Source organism: Aegilops tauschii, chromosome 4 (genome assembly GCF_002575655.3).
Source record: "Aegilops tauschii subsp. strangulata cultivar AL8/78 chromosome 4, Aet v6.0, whole genome shotgun sequence".
Taxonomy (NCBI): Eukaryota; Viridiplantae; Streptophyta; class Magnoliopsida; order Poales; family Poaceae; genus Aegilops; species Aegilops tauschii.
Window position 1 is genome coordinate 321534468 of NC_053038.3, and position 21002 is coordinate 321555469.

The window sequence follows — 21002 nt, forward strand, 5'->3', positions numbered from 1 at the left end:
TCATTCATATTGCACTTGTATCACCATCTCTTCGCCGAACTAGTGCACCTATAACATTTACCATTGTATTGGGTGTGTTGGGGACACAAGAGACTCTTTGTTATTTGGTTGCAGGGTTGTTTGAGAGAGACCATCTTCAACCTATGCCTCCCACGGATTTATAATCCTTGGGTCATCCACTTGAGGGAAATTTGCTACTGTCCTACAAACCTCTGCACTTGGAGGCCCAACAATGTCTACAAGAAGAAGGTTGCGTAGTAGACATCACTCTCTTCTTCAATTTGCACAAAATTATATATTTCCCTTATGGCAGCTTGTTTCTTGTGAGCAGGGAAATATTTAGCAGAGAAGTAATAAATCATATCCTGGGGACTACGCACACAACCAGGATCAAGAGAATTAAACCATATTTTAGCATCACCCTTTAATGAGAACGGAAATAACTTAAGGATATAGTAGTAACGAATTTTTTCCTCATGAGTGAATAGGGTGGCTATATCATTCAATTTAGTAAGATGTGCCACAACAGTTTCAGATTCATAGCCATAAAAAGGATCAGATTCAACCAAAGTAATTAGCTCAGGATCGACAGAGAAATCATAATCCGTATCAGCAATACAGATAGGTGAAGTAGCAAAAGCAGGGTCATATTTCATTCTAGCATTCAAAGACTTTTCTTTTAGCTTAGCTAACAGTTTGTTAAGATCATACCTATCTTTGCAAGCAAAAAGATATCTAGTAGTTTATTCATCCATAACATAACCCTCAGGCACATCAGGAAATTCATATCTAGGGGAGAATCTTCATCATCACTTTCATCAATATTATCTGTTTCAATAATTTCATTCTCTCTAACCCTAGCAAGTTGTTCATCAAGAAATTCACCTAATGGCACAGTATTATCAAGCATAGAAGTAGTTTCATCATAAGCATAATGCATAGCAGAAGTGGCATCATCAATAACATACGACATATCAGAATCAATAGCAGGTGTAGGTGTCGCAAGTTTTGTAACACCCGGATAGTTATGCTACAGTAAACCCTTGTTAATGGTGCCATGTCATCATGTTACTGTTGCTCATCTCCGCTTGATCCAAATCGCAATTCAAATTCAAAATTGAGTTTGAGGGCAAAATTTAATATTTTGTCAAACATGCAAACTAAAATGCTCAAGTTGTTGCAAATAATCATTTGGTAATATTGGTGGAGAAACCAAAATTTTATAGAATGTTTAGATGCTCTAAAAATAAATAAATAAATAAATACAGAAAAGGGGAGAGGCCCAGTACCTCACTGACCTCGGCCCAGGTAACCCCCAGACCGGCCCACACGCCCCCCTCTCTGGCCTACAAGGCCACCCCGACCCAAACCCTAGCGCTAACCACCCCCACTCCCCCGCACGATCTCCCCCACTCCCCTCGATCTCTCCCACGCCTCTCTCCCCTTCCCCCATCTGGATCGGGGAAGAGGAGCCAGATCCCGCATCGCTCCGCGCCCCTGACGCCGCTGCCCTTCCCCGGCGCCACCACGCCGGCGCCACCTCGCCGAGCGCTGCCCCGTCCCCGTCGCCACGCCGGACGCCTTGACCTCCTCCTCGAACGCCATCGCCTATCGTCACCGCCACCCCGTCGTCGACCCGTCGACGACCACCGCTGCCCCGAGCTCCGACGCCTCCCCGAGCTCTCTTTAGCACCTCTACAGGGCCCAGTGAGCATGCTCCCCCTTCCCCCTCTCTTCGCTCGTCGTATGGCGTCGTCTCCGACCGTGGCTTGCGCTTGCCCCGCTGTGCCCGCGTCCCGACCGCGCACCACTGGAGCCGCGCCCGCATCGGCTGCCGCTCGCCGTGTCCGCCTCCACCCCTGTCCCGCTGCTCGCCACCCGCGGCGTCGGTCCGCCGCAACCACGGCCTTCCCCCGCTCCGGCCACCACCGCACCCTCGCCCCCCCGCACGCGCCCATGGCCGCCGCCGCTCGCCACTTGCTGCGGATCTGCTCCGCCCAAGCTGCCGCTCGCCTCGCTCGCCACTGTCGCCCCCCTGCAGCACCGCCTCCCGTGCGCGCGCCTGCCGGCGCTCCCGCCTCGCCGGCCACCACCCACCAGCCGCGCCGGCGCCGTCCCTTGCCGCGGCCTCGCCTGCCATTTGACCCACCCGGGTCTACCCCCTTGGGCACGACCCGCAACCGCTACACTCGCGTGCCCGCTAGCCCCTGTGCCACTTACATGTGGGGCCCGGCCCCTAAAAACGAAAATAAAAGGGTTAAAAAGAATTAAAATTAATTAACTTAATTAACTTAATTAATCCTGTTAATTAACCTAATTAACTTATTAACTAATTAAACTGTTAATTAGTGTTAGTCAATGACAACCGGGACCCACGTGCTAGTTTGACCAGTCAAACAGACTGTTGACTGATGACATCCTGCTGACACGGTAATGGCTTTTATCTATTTAAATTAATTCTATTATTTCCGAAAATGATTTAAAACTTTGGAAAATCATAGAAAATAATCCGTAGCTCGGATGAAAATACTTTGTACATGAAAGTTGCTCAGAACGACGAGACGAATCTGAATACGTAGCCCGTTCGTCTGCCACACGTCCCTAGCATAGCGAACCTGCAACCTTCCCCCTTCATTTCATCTGTCCAAAAATGCCAAACTTCGGGAAAGCTTTCCCGGATGTTTTCCCCCTTCGCCAGTATCACGTGACACCACGTTAGGACATGCCTAGTGCTGCTTATTGTCATGTCATGCATCTGTGTGCCTTATATTTACTGTTTCTTCCCCCTCTTCTCTCCAGTAGACCCCGAGAGCGCTGCTGATGCCCCTGTGATCGACTACATCATCGACGACCCTTCTTCCCTTTCAGCGGAGCTTCCAGGCAAGCCCCCCTTTGATCATCCCGATATCGCCCATTCCTTTCTCTCATGCTTGCATTAGATTTTGCTACTGTTATTGATTGCTCCTATTCTGATGCATAGTCTGCTTTTGTAACTTGCTTATTGTTACCTACCTGCTTATCCTAAACTGCTTAGTATAGGTTGGTTAGAGATCCATCAGTGACCCCCACCTTGTCCTTGTTGCCCCTGCTTCATCATCGATGACTCGATCAACGTGATCGACGACCAGAGCCCGACACCTCACATCACATCACGCCCCTTTTGTTGCTCGACTCTGCAGAGCTACTATCGAGTGCCGAGGGTGATCCCTCATAACGCACTCCTGATGATAATTCTGTAGTGTAGCTATTTGGTCGTGGTCATCGAGGGTGATTTCCTCTTTCACCATTCCCGATACGGCTCTGTCATGCAACACCTCAAGTGTGAACCTCGAGGGTGGTCCCTCTTACGTTCACCTTGATGATTACACTGAGTGGAATCCACCGGGGGTGATTCCTCGGGTTTTCCCCTTGATGTCTGGACACACGGTTACCTTGACTTTACTTGAGGCATTGGTGAAAATCGGGTGGGCCCGGAGAGCACCCGCAAGATGGTTACGAGGCACGGCCGGGCCGGCAGGCCGCCCCCGAGTGGGTTGGGCTAGCCCTTGCCGTATTTCCTCGAGACGGGGCGACGGGGTCACATTATCGTGAGTCTCTGCTCGTCTCCGCAAGCTAATAATACACTATGGTTTGGGTATTTGTTCTGAATTGGCCTTTGGCCTTTACGCACTAACCACCACGCGAGAATAGTTATGGGCCTCGACGTCGTGGTATCAGCCAAAGCTTTGTCAGACGTCCAGTTCAGCATTGCGGCATGGCCTGGTCGGCGCCCCAGTGGAGGTGGCCTGTATCGCCCTGCGCGCAACGATCCGGAGTGCAACGGGCCATGGGCCCAGACCCCGGAGTGCTTAGGATGTAGACCGGTGGGGACCTCTCTGCTGAGCCTAGGTCGGGCTGCGACATGTAGATCTTCCGAGGCCGAGCATTGACCCTAGAAAGGTGTGTCCGGCCAGAGTGATTGAGCGTGTTGGAAAACATAGAGCACCCCTGCAGGGAAGATTATCTATTAATAGCCGTGTCCACGGTAACGGACGTTCAGACTTATATCCTGATCTGTTACAACTAGAAATGGATACTTGAGATATGTGGCTCTGGGATTGCTTTCTCGCAGGGAGTCGAGGAAGGATCTCTGGGCATTATTGTTACAACATGCTTGTTAATTAAACTGCTATTCTATACTCTTCTACATGTTGCAAGACGCTTGGAGCTGCTTGAAGATGCTAGTATTCGATAGGCTAGGCCTTCCTCCCTATTCTGGCATTCTGCAGTTCAGTCCACAGATACAGCCCTTCCATTTGATACCAATGCATACTTAGTATAGATCTGATGCTTGCGAGTACTTTGGATGAGTACTCACGGTTGCTTTGCTACCCCTTTTCCCCCTTCCTTCTTCTTTCCGGTTGATGCAACCAGATGGTGGACCCCTGGAGCCAGATGCCACCGCCGACAGATACTACTATGTGGAGGCCGTCGACGACCAGGAGTAGTTAGGAGGTCCCAGACAGGAGGCCTTGCCTCTTCGATCGTTGATGTTTGTGCTAGCCTTCTTAAGGCATCCTTGTTTAACTAATGTCTGTACACAGATATTGTTGCTTCCGCTGCCTCTTGTGTATCGAGCTTGTATTCGAGCCCTCGAGGCCCCTGGCTTGTAATATGAAGCTTGTATTATTTTAATTTGTGTCTAGAGTTGTGTTGTGATATCTTCCCGTGAGTCCCTGATCTTGGTTGTACACATTTGCGTGCATGATTAGTGTACGGTCGAATCGGGGGCATCGCAAGTTTACTCAAAACAGAAGGTGAATCAAGTGCAGAGCTAGATGGCAGTTCCTTACCTCCCCTCATAGTTGAGGGATAAATCTTGGTTCTTTCATCTTTCAAGTTCCTCATAGTGATCAACAGATATAAATCCCAAGTAACTCAAAGAATAGAGCTATGCTTCCCAGCAACGACGTCAGAAAATAGTCTTGATAACCCACAAGTATAGGGGATCGCAACAGTTTTCGAGGGTAGAGTATTCAACCCAAATTTATTGATTCGACACAAGGGGAGCCAAAGAATTTTCTCAAGTATTAGCAGTTGAGTTGTCAATTCAACCACACCTAAAAGATTTAATATCTGCAGCAGAGTATTTAGTAGAAAAGTAGTATGGAAGTAACAGTGATGGTGGCAAAAGTAACAGTAGTAGTTTTGTAGCAATCATAACAGTGGCAACGGAAAAGTAACTAAGCAAAGATCAATATGTGAAAAGCTCGTAGGCAATGGATCAGTGATGGATAATTATGTCGAATGCGATTCCTCATGCAACAGTTATAACATAGGGTGACACAGAACTAGCTCCAGTTCATCAATGTAATGTAGGCATGTATTCCGAATATAGTCATACATGCTTATGGAAAAGAATTTGCATGACATGTTTTGTCCTACCCTCCCGTGGCAGCGGGGTCCTATTGGAAACTAAGGGATATTAAGGCCTCCTTTTAATAGAGTACCGGACCAAAGCATTAACACTTAGTGAATACATGAACTCCTCAAACTACGGTCATCACCGGGAGTGGTCCTGATTATTGTCACTTCGGGGTTGTCAGATCATAACACATAGTAGGTGACTATTGACTTGCAAGATAGGATCAAGAACTCACATATATTCATGAAAACATAATAGGTTCAGATCTGGAATCATGGCACTCGGGCCCTAGTGACAAGCATTAAGCATAGCAAAGTCATAGCAACATCAATCTTAGAACATAATGGATACTAGGGATCAAACCCTAACAAAACTAACTCGATTACATGGTAAATCTCATCCAACCCATCACCGTCCGGCAAGCCTGCGATGAGATTACTCACGCACGGCGGTGAGCATCATGAAATTGGTGATGGAGGATGGTTGATGATGATGATGGCGACGGATTCCCCTCTCCGGAGCCCCGAACGGACTCTAGATCAGCCCTCCCGAGAGAGATTAGGGCTTGGCAGCGGCTTCGTATCGTAAAACGCGATGAATCCTTCTCTCTCATTTTTTCTCCCCGAACGTGAATATATGGAGTTGGAGTTGAGGTCGGTGGAGTCCCAGGGGGCCCACGAGGCAGGGGGTGGGCGCGCCCTGCACCCTCGTGGACAGGGTGTGGGCCCCCTGATGCTGATTCTTTCGCCAATATTTTTTATTAATTCCAAAACGTGTCTCCGTGGATTTTTCAGGTCATTCCGAGAACTTTTATTTCTGCACAAAAATAACACCATGGTAGTTCTGCTGAAAACAGCATCAGTCCGGGTTAGTTCCATTCAAATCATGTAAGTTAGAGTCCAAAACAAGGGCAAAAGTGTTTGGAAAAGTAGATATGTTGGAGACGTATCACGTGCTTATGGAAAGAACTTGCATGACATCTTTTGTCCTACCCTCCCGTGGCAGCGGGGTCCAATTGGAAACTAAGGGATATTTTTTTTGACTATATACTGCAAGGCAACAGCCTCACAGTCCTTTATTAATAACTAAAAGAAAGCAGTATAGTTACAATTATACAAATTTACAGAAAAAAGAGAGAAAAGATACTTACAAGCAAAGAGGCTAAGAAAGGTTAGCTATCCAAGACAGTAAACTATCTTTATATTTACACCTAATCCTATGAAACAGAAGAGAAATGTCATGGATAAAGTTCCTTCTCCAAGCTCTAAAAGAAGGTTGCTCATTTCTGAAGATCTTCCCATTCCTTTGTGTCCAAATATTCCAAGTAGCAGTGAAGACAACCTCAGTGAAGAAAGGATGACCGAAATCCCTACTAACTGATTGAGCCATCTCATATGTGGTTTGGTTCGGTTGAACGGACCAAGAAATCCCAAGATAGTTCCAAACCCTTTGGCTAAAATTGCAAGCAAAGAAAAGATGAGCCCGATCCTCATGCTGTGCAAGGTTGCATAGCACACATGTGTCATCCTGGATGATCCAATGACGACGTTGCATCATATCCCTAGTGTTCAAACAATCCATTAATAGAAGCCAGCCAAACACTTTGAACTTGAGTGTGCATGCACACTTCCAAATCCATTTAAAGATGGGGTCAACCACTAGGTGTGAGAAGCAAGAGTCATAGTATATCTTTGACATAAAAACACCAGACTTCGAAGGCCACTTCCAAATGTCTTTGCTCTCACCATCCAGATTGATCAAAGGCAGCAGGGCCTGGAGCTGTGTTAATTCTGAGTAGGCCTCCTGTGACGGAGGCAAATGGAAATGATCCAAAACATCAGGCCGCTCCATAAACTCCTTGACAGTGATTGCATCATCAACTACAAATGAATGTAGCCCCGGGAAACAGTCGTGTAAAAGAACAGCACGATTTCCCAGCTGCCAACGGTCGAGCCAAAAAAGCACCGTGTCGCCTACATGAACTTGTGGAACAGCAAGCTTGCAGAAATTAGGGTATAAACGCATGACATCACGCCACCAAAAGGAGCTACAGTTTTGGGTGCTTTGAGGTGGTGACGATGCATAATAAGTGTCCCAAATTAATGATACCCAAGGCACATCCACTTTATTATAGAACTTGAAGAGATGCTTTAGTAAGAAAGCCTCATTTTGAATGCCCAAGTTAAGAACACCCAAACCGCCGAATTTCTTAGGGCGACAGACTAAATCCCAAGCCGCCAATGATTGATGCGGGTTATCCGTCTTTCCCCTCCACAGACATTGCCTCATGATTCGCTCTAACTGCTGCAAAATGCCCTTGGGAAGAGATAAGGTACACAAGAAGTATATTGGCATGGAGCACAACACTGACTGTAGAAGTTGCAGTCGGCTTCCTTGATTTAGCAGGCATGAAGAAGCAGATAAGCGTCGCTCAACACGATCAACCAGAGGCGGCAGATCATAGATTGTAGGCCTAGAAGTTCCCATTGGCAAGCCTAAATACGTAAATGGCATTGACCCAACACCGCATCCGAGCAAAGAAGCCACCCTAGCACCTTCCGCATCAGTCATGTTTATTGGAATGAGTGAGGACTTACTAAAGTTTACACGTAGTCCTATTGACGCCGCAAATGTGTCAAGCATCTCCTTGAAAGCAATAAGCTGATCATCGATCGCAGGCAGAACAATTAAAGTGTCGTCGGCATATTGTACAATCGGGTAGTCGCTGGAGTTGGTTGGGATTGGCAGTGAGAGGATATTCCTGGAGCACATCTCGTTGACTACAGATTGCAATAAGTCAACCGCAATCACAAAGAGCAACGGTGAGAGAGGATCCCCCTAACGCACGCCCGTTCTGCAAACAAAGTGATTGCCAGGCACTCTGTTGAGAAGCACAGAAGAAGATCCCGTAGACAATATGCTATTGATCCATTCAGTCCACCGGGAGTCAAAACCCTTGCTTTGTAAAATTCTGAGAATAAGTTCATGCTCAATTGTGTCGAAGGCCTTCGTGAAATCCAGCTTAAGAAGGACAATGGATCGCTTCGAAGCTTTGCATTGGTGTATATACTCAAAATAGCAGGCCAGGCAATCTTGAATAGAACGACACCGAAGAAAACCATATTGATTGCGGTGGATGCATCTTAGTATCACTTTCTGAAGGCGGTTAGCAAGCAGTTTAGTTAAAAACTTCAAGCACGTGTTGGTCAACGAGATGGGCCTAAAGTCTCCGACAACTTCAGGGCTCAGTTTTTTGGGTATCAGAGTAATTAATGAAGTATTAAGACATTCCATATTGCATATGCCCTCATAGAACTCCTGCACAAGTTGCATGAAATCCTCCTTTAGGATTGGCCAACATTTCTTTAAGAACAAACCAGAAAAACCATCGGGGCCAGGAGCACGATCCGGTGGCATGTTCTTAATGACAGATTCAACCTCCGAATCAGAGAAAGGTTGGGATAAATCCTCAAGGCCATCAACACGCGCAATTAAGGTGTCCAAATCAAAACCCATGTGGATTCCTTTTGCCTTGCCCATTCTCTGATTAAAATCAGACCAAAACATGCCAGCTAGTTGTTGATGATCCGAGACCACATTACCTTCTTCATTCTTAATTGAAGAAATTGTGTTTCTCCGAAACCTTTCGGTGGCCATGGCATGGAAAAATTTCGAATTTTCCTCACCAACTTTAATGCTGCGTATAGTACAACGTTGCTTCCAATATACAAATTGCCAATGTAAGATATCCTCTAGATGCAATTTCACAACTCGCCTAAAATTAAACTCCGGCCTAGTCAAAGGCCTAATCTCCTCCAGTCCATCAAAGTAAAGAATCACTTTGTTGCAGTCAGAAATGAGCGCCTTAACTGTGGACAGGTTGAGGTGCCATTGCTTGAGGGCATATCGAAGAGCCTTGAATTTAGAGGAAATAGTTAAGGCAGCCGAGGATCTGGCCACAGACTTGTTCCAAACTTGGGCAACACAATCGTAAAAGCCAGGCAACTCAATCCAATAATTTTCAAAGCGAAAGACTTTAGCCTTAGGAATAGCAGTAGCAATCGAGACCATGCACGGGACATGATCAGAGGCCGTGCGTGCAAGTGGCAGCACTAGCGTGTTGGGATGATCCGAAGTCCATGCAACTGAAGTAAAAAACCAGTCAATATGTTCAAGTAAAGGTTCAGATTGCATATTGGACCAAGTGAATTGCCGTCCCTTATTGGTAGCTCAACAAGACCCAAGTGGCCAATCACTTCATTAAACAGAAAGATATCACTGACATTACCCCCAGGTAGGTTACGATTTTCCAACGACCGCATAAAATTGAAATTGCCCAAAAGCAGCCAATTATCATCACAATTGATGTCAAGATTGTATAACCATTGCACAAAATCATCGCGGGCAGGACCCTGGCAAGGACCATAAACTGACACAAGGGTCCAAACTTCAGAAGTATGCTTAGAGCAGAATTCCAGAATAATACCATACTGTCGTGCCTCAATTAATTTACCCTCAAAGAAAGAGGAGTTCCAAATGATGACCATGCCAGCCGAGGCACCCACCGAAGGCACATATGAAAAATTGTCAAAACGTCGTGGACAAAACTTCCTAATAAACCTGTGATCAATATGCATGCACTTCGTTTCTTGGAGACAGACCACAGAGCAACCACTTTCATCAATCTTTTGTTTAACCGCTAATTGTCGTGCTTCAGAATTAAGACCACGCACGTTCCAACATAAAACCTTCCAGTCTTTAAACCCGGACTGATTCATTACAAACCATAATAGAAAGCAACAAAAGTAGATCACGCAATGACCTACACTGACCAACTAAGCATAGCCATGGGAGAGAGAACCCAAAATGAAAACATAAATAAAGATAGATGACGTTTAAAGCGGTACGCCATGGACCATAAAGCTGTCCGATGCAACTAATCATCAGAACTCTTGTTGCTGGAGGAGGTAGAAGGATCAGCCTCAAGCTTATCCTTGGATATCTTCTCAGGAGCAATACGCAGACGTGCCCCGATACGCTGAAGATCAGTAATATGCGTTGGTGGAGGCACTGTCGGGTTCCCCTCCGACTGTGAAGAGCTGGTTCGCCGCCTCTTGAAAGAACGCCGGGTCTTGATCTGCTGGGAGCCTCTGCTTGGGAATCTGTGATAGCCATCACGTAGCGCACTTAGACGTGCACTGCGGCGCACCTCTGTATCTACCAAGATTTTAGCAGATCTTGGTTTCCGGCCATGCTTGGTGGACACCTCAGGGACAGCAGAGAACTCAAAGGACTCGGTGACAGGATCAGAGAGATCATCAAAGCAAAGAGCCCTTGCAACTGGTCTCCTAACTGGAGAAGTCTACCGTGGAAGGTTGTAAGAGGATTCCGGCGGAGGCTGCAGAGAGAAGCTGACATCTGCTCCATCGTAACAAATATCCCATGAGCACTTAGACAGCAGCAGGGACCCAAAATGCAGTCTTGAACACAAACTATGGGATTTCAGCAGAGAAAATAGCCGGCAAGAACTTCTGGAAAGTGCGTTGCCATTGCATAACAGGTGGCAGAACAGGGCCAAATACAGTGAGAACTTGCCCAATATGAAGAGGAGGCTGCATAGGGGCCGCTGGATGCTGCAAGATCGCCATATCATCAACTAGTTGAGCATTAACAGAATTATCCGAAACTTGCAGAATGATAGATTCCTACGACTGGTTCGCCTCAACATGATTTTCATCCACAAGCTCATGCTGCTCATGCAGATCATCATGTGGAGCCTCCTGGTGATGTGGTTCATGATCGTGAGCCGGTGGTGGTAATTCATCCCAACCAATTTCAGGAAATTCCGGCATAACCCAGTTATGGTTCTGAATTGCAGATGCCCAGGGAGTGCGTGAGGGTTGCCATCGAAGGGCATCGGATCCTCATCAGGTGGCAAGATATCAGCAAAGTCTGCGGAGAATATGTATATCGGGGCAGACCAAGAAATGCGCGAACCCCCAAAGTCAGCAAACTCTCGGTAGACCACATCACGCGGCACTAAGGTAGTTGCCGGAAAAGAAACGTACGCCAATGTACGGACAAGCAGAGGATCATCCTGGTGCCAGTGATGGAAACGGCCAAAAGTACTGATTGCATCTGCAATATACTGCGTGCGCCTATAATCCAGGGGTATTCCAACAATCATAACCCATCCCCGACGAAAACCCTGAATAGCTCTGAAATTAATACCCTCATCATGTGGCACAAAGCAAACAAATCTATCATTGTCAAGTTGGAACGGAGGATGATCTACTAGAGCCTGCCTAGCAACCGGACTACGGAAACGCAAGAGTCCAACTCCTTGAATCCAAGGCTGAGCATCAAGAACAGCGCGGCCAAGATTGTTGACAACAAAATCACTGACCATATTTCTGAAGATGGGAACTTCTTCAGGCAGGGGAGCAGACTCGACGATGGCAATGGCGTATTCTTCATGCTGACGATCAGGAGCCACTGCTGGAGAGTAGAAGGTGCGTGGATGACGCCGCGGACCACCGTCGATGATCTCGAAACCCGGCGGGACGAAAGGCGTGGGGTCGAGGGCGAAGGTGGCCATTGCTGGATGCGATGAAGGAGCTGATGGCGGGGTAGGATCCGCGGTGGATAATGGTGAAGCTAAGCTGGGCGGTGGTGGCGAGGTAGGTGGCGGTGGCGTGGTGGGCGGTGGCTCGGCGGGCAATGGCGGAAGCGATGGGGTGGCAGGCGTGATGGGACTGGGCAAAGACCCCAGAGGGTTATGTGAGGGGGAAACCGAGGCGCCAGGCGAGTATATCTCCCCTGACCGACCCAGCGAATCAGGATTACCCGTGGGACCCACTTGTAAGCCGGAGAAGGTGCAGAGTCAGAGCATCCTTTGGCCATGTGGCCCAATCTAAAGCATCGACGGCAACGGACCTGCTTGGTGCATGAGCTGGTATGATGAGACATAGATAAGCAGTTCTGGCACTTCCAAACGTTGAACACAATATCATCAATAGTATCATTAACCTTAGCAGAAACACCAGGAGAGTCCGGTCGGTCAGCATCCATAATTAGTTGAGAATAATTTCCAATCACAGAAACAGAATTATCCAATATATCCACTGATGGTTGGGGAGTAGATTGGGCCGAAGAAACCGTACATGGGATTGGAGAGCCATGTTGGGCCAGGGATTCCGGTGCAACGCAACCAGATGACACGGTACCAAACGTAACCTGCAAGTCATTGCCTAAACAGATCGGTGTAATTCCGGAGATCACGGCAGTATTCTTGGCAGGGACGTTGATCGTTCCGAAAGAGATGGGTGGCGTCGCCACCGTCCACTGAAGGTTGCTCGCCGGCGGTGATGGCATGATCACCTTCTCAATAGGATTAAGTTCATAGCCGGCCTCAGAAACCGTATCAACACAGAGCTGAGTAGCTGGGTGTCTATAACCCTTACAAGCTGGATACTGTTGGAACGTGGCAAAAGAGATTTTCTTCCTTGTCGATGAACCCGATCTAAGAGAGGACTTTGACGGTGGTTTATGCATAGCAATCAAACCCAAAGTAGCACGCTTTTTGGAGGGACTAACCAAAATCCACTCACCGTCACACTCCTTTCTCCAGATCTCTAACTCACGTTTCCAATTTGGACCACCATTCCCCCAAAGATGAAAATAACATTTGAAATGCGGGCATGCAAACGATCTCAACTGGAGAATGCAAAGGCCAACTTGCTTGCAGGAAACAATGAAAGAAAATACCTTGTCCTTGATGAGTTGAACCGACAAATCAATGGCAGATCCCCCAATCGCTGATTCCAAAGCAGCCGCCACAGAATCCTCATCAAGACGGAAATCATACCGGCTAAAGGACACAACCATAATGAAATGGCTCGTGTCATCCGAGGGATGAACAGATCTCCCACAAGAAATGAAAACCTTATCTGCAAAGTTGGAGCCCGCCGAGAAATCCAAATCCAACGTTGATCCACCAGAGGTACCCATAGGAGATGGGTGTAGCCAAAATAGAGAACCGGGACAAAGCATTAACACACAGTAAATACATGAACTCCTCAAACTACGGTCATCACCGGGAGTGGTCCTGACTATTGTCACTCCACGGTTGCCGGATCATAACACGTAGGTGACTATAACTTGCAAGATCGGATTTAGAACATGGATATAATGGTGATAACATAAATGCTTCAGATCTGAAATCATGGCACCCGGGCCCAAAGTGACAAGCATTAAGCATGGCAAAGTCATATCAACATCAATCTCAGAACATAGAGGATACTAGGGATCAAGCCCTAACAAAACTAACTAGATTACATGATGAATCTCATCCAACTCCTCACCGACCAGCGAGCCTACGAAGGAATTACTCACTCCCGGTGGGGAGCATCATGGGATTGGCGATGGAGAAGGGTTGGTGATGACGAAGATCAAAGATCCCTCTTCGGAGCCCCAAACGGACTCCAGATCTGGCCTCCCGATGAAGAACAGGAGGTGACGGCGGCTCCGTCTCGTGAAACGCGATAATTCTTTCTCCCTGATTTTTTTCTGAAAAAATAAGATTTTATAGCGTCGGTTTCAGGGTCTGCGGGGCCACCAGGTGGGGACAACCCACCTGGGCGCGCCGGGGGAGAGGGGGCGCCCTGGTGGGTTGTGCCCATCCAGATGCCCCCCTCCGGTGGTTCTTGGCTCCAGAAATTCTCTTTTATTGTATAAAAATCCTCGCAAAGTTTCGTTCCATTCCGAGAACTTTTATTTCTGTACAAAAACAACACCATGGTAGTTCTGCTGAAAAAAGCGTCGGTCCGGGGTTAGTTTCATTCAAATCATGCAAATTAGAGTTCAAAACAAGAAGAAAAACGTTAGGAAAAGTAGATACATTGGAGGCATATCATTACCCTAAAAACATATTGTGTCTATTCATAAAATATAACCTATTTTTCATGGTCGCACCTACATGGCTTTATATAATGGCCGACTCATCTAACTTGACCAACAAACTTCAAACACACCTATCTCTCCTACAATCGTAACTTTCTAGTAATGTAAATAACATCTGCCTTTTACATTTCAGCAGGTACCAAATATAACAGACCAAATTAATACACTCCTTATCCCGCAAAATAATAATAATACACTTCTTATCTTTACCATTGCTCAGCTTGGTTATGGTAGACCCCCACACGCTTTCAACGAGAGCACATGGTATACAACGCCTGGACTTGGAACAATCTGGTGGGCGATCTCTACAAAATTAGTAGTCCACACGACACCTTGATTTCTTTGTATGACATGCATCGCCGGGACATCAAACTCCCAATGTGCTAATCTCTTTGCAAACCCATCCGAACTACCAAAGAAATCATGTACACATATAGGATCGGATGCATGCATTGTCATATGCAGTTCTTTTTCTCATTCCTTATCTTGGTATTCTTCTTCCGGCTAGTCAGAGCCTATCTTAGATCTTCTAGTTGCATTTTTATCCGTACTCGCAGCAAAAGCCTTGACTTCTTTACTATCAATACCAAATTGAAGTATTTTTGGCACATAATTATTTTTTACCCGTGTTGCATTAATGAGCGACGACGTCTGAACAACAACAACACCAGCTGTAGTCGTGGTCATATCAAGCCTATTGATATTTCAGAAAAATTGGCAAATATATATAAATTGGTGGAATTTGGTATAAAGAACCGAGGTGAGACAATTAGGTAAGAAACCTTATTTTGTAACACCAAGGCACGTTGGCTTGGTTGGCTACGAACTTATATGCGGTGTGGGAGGTTGTGAGTTTGAATCTCAAGCGAGTGCAATAATTTTTTCGCTGCTCCCCAATTGATCGAAAAAGGAGATGTGTATTAGGTCCAGTTTGGCCCATGCAAAGGATGGACGAATTTTTTGTTAGAAAACTACACCATGACCCAGGACCTACTGACGAAAGTCACGGCACAGGACAAACCAACATGACTCAATGTAAAAAATCTTAAAATATCAGTACCACCTCAGGTAGTAAAAAAACTAAAACTAATAATATGAATGAACGGATCAAAAAAATCAGAAAAACACACCTTGCTTTATTAGTAGGAATATATATAGATAATAAAGGGACTATTGCTTCTACACATCCATCGTGCCATTTAAAGAAAACCAGTTTTTGATATTAATTAATCCGTAGTCCAACTTAAGTCAGAGAAAACAAAATGCCTTTTGCATTTTAGAGAAAACACCTTGCATTTTATGGTAATTATCCTGTAGTCCACCTTTAAGCCAGGGAAACAAATTGTTTATTGTAGTTTTATAGAAAACCCCTTGCCCTCTCTGATAATTAACCCGCAATACATAGTGACATGAATTAAAAAGAAACCCCCTGATATTTTTGTAAACCAACCTAAAGTCCATCTAAGACAAATGTTTTTTTAAATATACATATCTTTTAAACCCTAACTCCAACTTTAACATGTTATATATGAAATTTGATTAAAAAATGCGTAGAATCTAAATATGATGTTATTTTACCTGTTAAATATGTTTTAAATCCTACTTAGGGTGCAATCTTAATCAATAACATGATCTATCCTTTTTTGTACAGACGTTCATCTGGATTGCAAACGAACACCTCAACAAAACCATATTAAAGATGAAAGAAACCAATAATAACGATGCATTCATGCCTCATCAAAATATTACAGAAAATATCTAAAAAAATCTCGCAAGATATTTTTTTCTCATATTGTGCCGAGAGGGAGACACCTTTGGATTAAGCATATTCAAACACATTGTGGTTGTGTGAGCACTGAAGCCACCGTCGGCGATGGTGGGAAGGAGGATAATCGGCAACACAAATGGAATGTCATGTTGAAATAAAGGACGTTAACCTATTGAGGTCTTCAGTCATGATTATTGGGCTAGGGATGTGTGGTATTTTTTTCTCCTGTTGCAACTCACGGCCTCTTTTGCTAGTTATATATATAGAGAGATAATAAACAAAACTGCCTCTTTTTTTACACGCACCGGCGGGAGGAAGAACACAGGTGCAGCCCAGTCTAGCGGCCTGGCCCAAAAACCAATCATCTCCTATCCTCAAATCCCACGGCCACCGGATAACACAGCCACGCCCCCTCCTCTCTGCCCGTTCCTCATTCCGAGCAGAGGCAGAAGAGAATGGCGTCCTTGGTCCAGCACGTCGCGGGGCTCGCGTGCCCACCGCTCTCCGGCGCGTCGCGGCGCCCCGGGGCGCCTATGCGGCCGTCCGCGCTGGTCTGCGGGACGTACGTGCTGAGCAAGGACGAGAAGGAGCGGGAGCGGATGCGCACGCTGTTCGACGAGGCCTCCGAGCGCTGCCGCACTGCGCCCATGGAGGGCATCACCTTCTCCCCCGAGGACCTCGAATCCGCCGTCGAGACCACCGACATCGACACTGACATTGGCTCACTCGTAATCCCCCCCTCTCTTGTTCCTGCTCGCTCGTTTCATGTGGAACAGATAGCAATGGGTGCTCAACTGCATATCGCTAGTAGAAGACTGGGATAGTAGGTCGCGTGTATTGCTTATAATTGCTTATAGATTTTCGTTTAATTAGCTTAGATCGCTCATAAGTTTATTTAGTACTGAAGACGTGTCATATTTCTTACTGCTTGTGGTTTTTTAGATTTTCATTTTGTACTAACTTTGACTGTGCTATGTTTCTCATGTTCCTGTAAAATGTTATTCCCGTAGGTTCGAATAGAATGTTCAAGTGAACTAGAATGGGTTTGCCGTATTAGTTTCCCATTTCCTTATCGTTTTTGTTTTTTGAGGGGCGAGTGGTACTACAATGTAATCTAGAACGACAGCACCATTACTGTTTGTTCAATGCTTTCCGAAGGAAAGTAATAAAGCTATATTCTTAGTTTCTTACATCAAATGGAAATATAATTGAAATTCCTGAGTTGTGGGACTTTGGAGCAACTTAAAATTTGCCAATTCGGTTAATTCTGATCTGACTCAATACTTTCAGAAACTGACTGATTGTTGCATGTTTCTCTAAACTAGGTACCCTCCAGTTAGGTCTGTGATATTGAATTAAGCAGATCCAACTAATTACTAGATTACCTTATTTCGGTGAACAGTAAGCTTTGCATATTGTTGTGTGACACATGCACACGGACACAAAATGCAGATTCATAGCTGCTGGATTTTTTTTTTCTTGAACACGCCTGGAAGCGCGTCTTTGAATTAAAATGATGCTAGATAAGCGCAAACGACCAGTTGAATATGAGCATTGTATCCATCAATGCTGGATTTTCTTTTTACGGGCAAACAGTAGGGGAATTCCCTATGGTATAATTTTCATTAATAGAAAAGAATAAAAGGAGTTTACATATTTACATGGGGGTTGAGATGGCCCCCAACAAAACAGAAGATAAAGAAAGAGGCTAACTAATAAAAAAACAAAATGGAAAGAAATAAAAAGGAAAATAGGTGCTGGATTTGCAGTTCTCCATTACTATTTTTAGTTTGGTGCCAACAATTCTATTATTATCTCCTTTTTTTACATGTGGTACTTCTCTGTTATTTGTGCAACACACTACGTTTTGGGCATGCTGGAGCTGAAAGTATAAGATTTCTTAATTAGCTTGATAAATTTTGTATCACACTGTTCCTGACATCTAAAAAATATATCTTGCATGCTTGTGATGACTACAGATTAAAGGGACAGTATTCATGACCACTTCAAATGGTGCATTTATTGACATCCAATCAAAGGCTACTGCTTTCTTGCCTATAGATGAGGCATGCCTTCTCGATATTGACAATATAGAGGAGGCAGGCATCCGGCCGGGTTTAGTGGAGCAGTTCATGATAATTGATGAGAACCCAAATGATGAAACTTTGATTCTGAGCTTACAATCAATTCAGCAAGACCTTGCTTGGGAAAGATGCAGGCAGCTTCAGGCAGAGGATGTTGTTATCACGGGTAAAGTGAGTAAAATACTTGCAGAAGGACCTATATCCATGCTATAACCATTGTTCCCTAATCGTTGAATAACTTCTCCTGTATAAATTATTATAAACTAAATATTTAGAAAGCATTGCCTCTTCCTGCCCCTTGTTTGTGTTAATTAAATCAGACTTTGCCTTTTTGAATGTCTGCCTGGCAACAGCAGCCATTGTTCTTTAGAAAATGAATGTCAGTTCAGTGGGTCTTTATGGTGTAGATTCACTTTGTATATAACCTCGGTTAATAATCCCAATGTTCATGCTGCTGTTAACTTAGGATGGCTTTCTTATCAAGTAGTTATAATGTGTTCATTGGATTGTAATGATTTTGCTAGTTTGTTCATGTGTGACTGCTAATGAATTTATGAAATTTAGACCAGTCATTTTATGAAAGCATGTCAATGGATAGCTTTTGTCAACAGCTTTCCTGATTTCTGTTGTTGTTTCTGCAAGTTCCGTTATCCTTTGTCCGGCCCACATGTCTGTATGTTGTTACTTTGATATGCACGACTCATGCCCCCTTAGATACTGTGGTACTGTTTTTTGTTTTTTGGGGTGAAATTGCAGCACTGATCTAGTCTAGGCAGCTTTATTCGTGTGCTCAGGTTGCAATGTTGCCCTGCAGGTAATTGGTGGTAACAAAGGAGGTGTGGTGGCTCTTGTGGAGGGCCTTAAGGCATTTGTTCCATTTTCACAAGTGTCATCGGTTGGTTCACAGTCCTATACTCCTATTACAAAACTTTGTTATATCCTATGGTTTTGTTGCTGCATGAGCTGTCTTTCACCAATTTGATCCTGATATACTATGGTTGAGTTTTGGGCTGCTCCATCCTTAGACTAGCTGCTCACTATTTCACTCACTTGACCTTGATCAGAAAACAACTGCTGAAGAGCTGCTTGACAAAGAACTACCTCTGAAGTTTGTGGAGGTCGATGAGGAACAAGGCAGGCTTGTCCTCAGTAATCGCAAGGCAATGGCCGACAGCCAAGCCCAGCTTGGTATTGGCTCAGTTGTTTTGGGAACTGTTGAAAGCCTAAAACCTTATGGTGCCTTTATCGATATCGGTGGAATCAATGGACTTCTGCATGTCAGCCAAATTAGTCATGACCGTGTCGCAGATATCTCGACAGTTCTTCAACCAGGAGATACCCTCAAGGTAATGCCGCCATCTTGTAAATCATGTAAATTTGCTGTTTCTATAGCTAAGGCTGGAGGACTTTCTTTGTTATCAGGTTATGATACTAAGCCATGACCGTGAAAGGGGCCGGGTTAGCCTTTCTACCAAGAAGCTTGAGCCAACGCCTGGTGACATGATTCGTAACCCGAAGCTGGTTTTCGAAAAGGTAAGTAATGCGGGCAATACCTTTTCACCAGAATATGTCGTTACAGACAAACTGACATGCTGGTTTACTATGCCCAAATTAGGCTGATGAAATGGCGCAGATATTCAGGCAGAGAATAGCTCAAGCAGAGGCAATGGCTCGTGCCGACATGTTAAGATTCCAGCCAGAGGTACCGCTATAACCATTATGTGACGACTCTGCATCGCCGTGATGCAGTTTACGCAACTTTTTTCATACACTAGAGTAACATATGACTGAAATAATTTGTCTGTCTTCCTGTGTCACCTCTTAACAGAGTGGACTGTCTCTCAGTTCAGAGGGTATCTTAGGTCCATTGTCATCAGACACAGCACAGGAGGAAGGCCTACCTACGGACGAATAGGTGCAATAGCAAGAATGCATCTGATTCCAGAGATGCCCGGTAGTCCATCTTTTTGTGAATGCACGATGAAGACAATACCGTATCATATTCAGATAATTTCCCCTCGTCAACTTGCGCTTGTATCATTGTGTATGAAGTGTAAGGTGCTGAAAAACGGCGGAAAAGAAATTCAAGTTGTACCCCTTTTGTAAAGCCATCAATCCATTTCGTGCAGAAAAGGGTGTGCGTGTACAGTCAGTCACCCCAAAAAGAGCTGGCTTAAGCGCACATTGGCCACAACCCCATTAAAGCATTAACAGCACATTGTCTTCCTACATATTTGTGTCCATAAAAGAGCGTTGCTGCTGCTGCTGCTTCACCAAAAGAGTGCCAGAAAGAAACAAGAGAGAAGCATATCCACTTTTGTAACTTCGGAGGTTGACAAATGAAGATGGATATACCTCTTTTATGCAGCGAGTTGCGCCTGCCTGGAGCCACAGGAAGAGTTATTGAAATGGAACTTAAAACCGTCTGCTTGTTTGTGTGTGTCCCCCTTTCCCATTCTGTTCAAACATGTCAAGCTGCCAAACCTCACAGGTTTCACTGATAGCGCCCTCCACTATTTCCCTCCATTCGGAATTACTTGTCTCGGAAATGGATGTATCTAAAACTAAAATACGTCTAGATACATCCATTTTTGCGACAAGTAATTCCGAACGGAGGGAGTACATGCAAAACATCAAATGCTCTTTTCTTCTCCCTACAGCTAGCTAGCCAAACCTCGCAGATTATGCCGTCAACTCTGCTCCTCAGTAGTTTTCTTCAGAACGCCTTCACATTTCGCCGCTGCTGCGGTTCATATCGATCCAGTTCGAATAACCGGGATCGCGC

The 21002-nt window shown here is 45.3% G+C and overlaps 1 protein-coding gene across 1 annotated transcript; it reads left to right on the forward strand.

The window, feature by feature from the left end:
* The first annotated feature begins 16485 nt into the window (after window positions 1-16485).
* Window positions 16486-20350, forward strand: LOC109783994 (small ribosomal subunit protein bS1c). Its single transcript, XM_020342600.4, has 7 exons — window positions 16486-16861; window positions 18113-18388; window positions 19032-19112; window positions 19282-19563; window positions 19640-19750; window positions 19833-19919; window positions 20046-20350. The coding sequence occupies exons 1-7, from the start codon at window positions 16589-16591 to the stop codon at window positions 20130-20132; spliced, it is 1197 nt and encodes a 398-aa protein (XP_020198189.1). The 5' UTR covers window positions 16486-16588; the 3' UTR covers window positions 20133-20350.
* The last annotated feature ends 652 nt before the right edge of the window (window positions 20351-21002 follow it).

What these genes read in the sequence shown, in the direction of transcription:
- LOC109783994 (XM_020342600.4), top strand. Translation starts at nt 16,589, where the DNA reads ATGGCGTCCTTGGTCCAGCACGTCGCGGGGCTCGCGTGCCCACCGCTC. An exon ending in ACACTGACATTGGCTCACTC is followed by an intron (nt 16,862 to 18,112) that starts GTAATCCCCCCC and finishes TGATGACTACAG; the next exon opens with ATTAAAGGGACAGTATTCAT. An exon ending in ATGTTGTTATCACGGGTAAA is followed by an intron (nt 18,389 to 19,031) that starts GTGAGTAAAATA and finishes GTTGCCCTGCAG; the next exon opens with GTAATTGGTGGTAACAAAGG.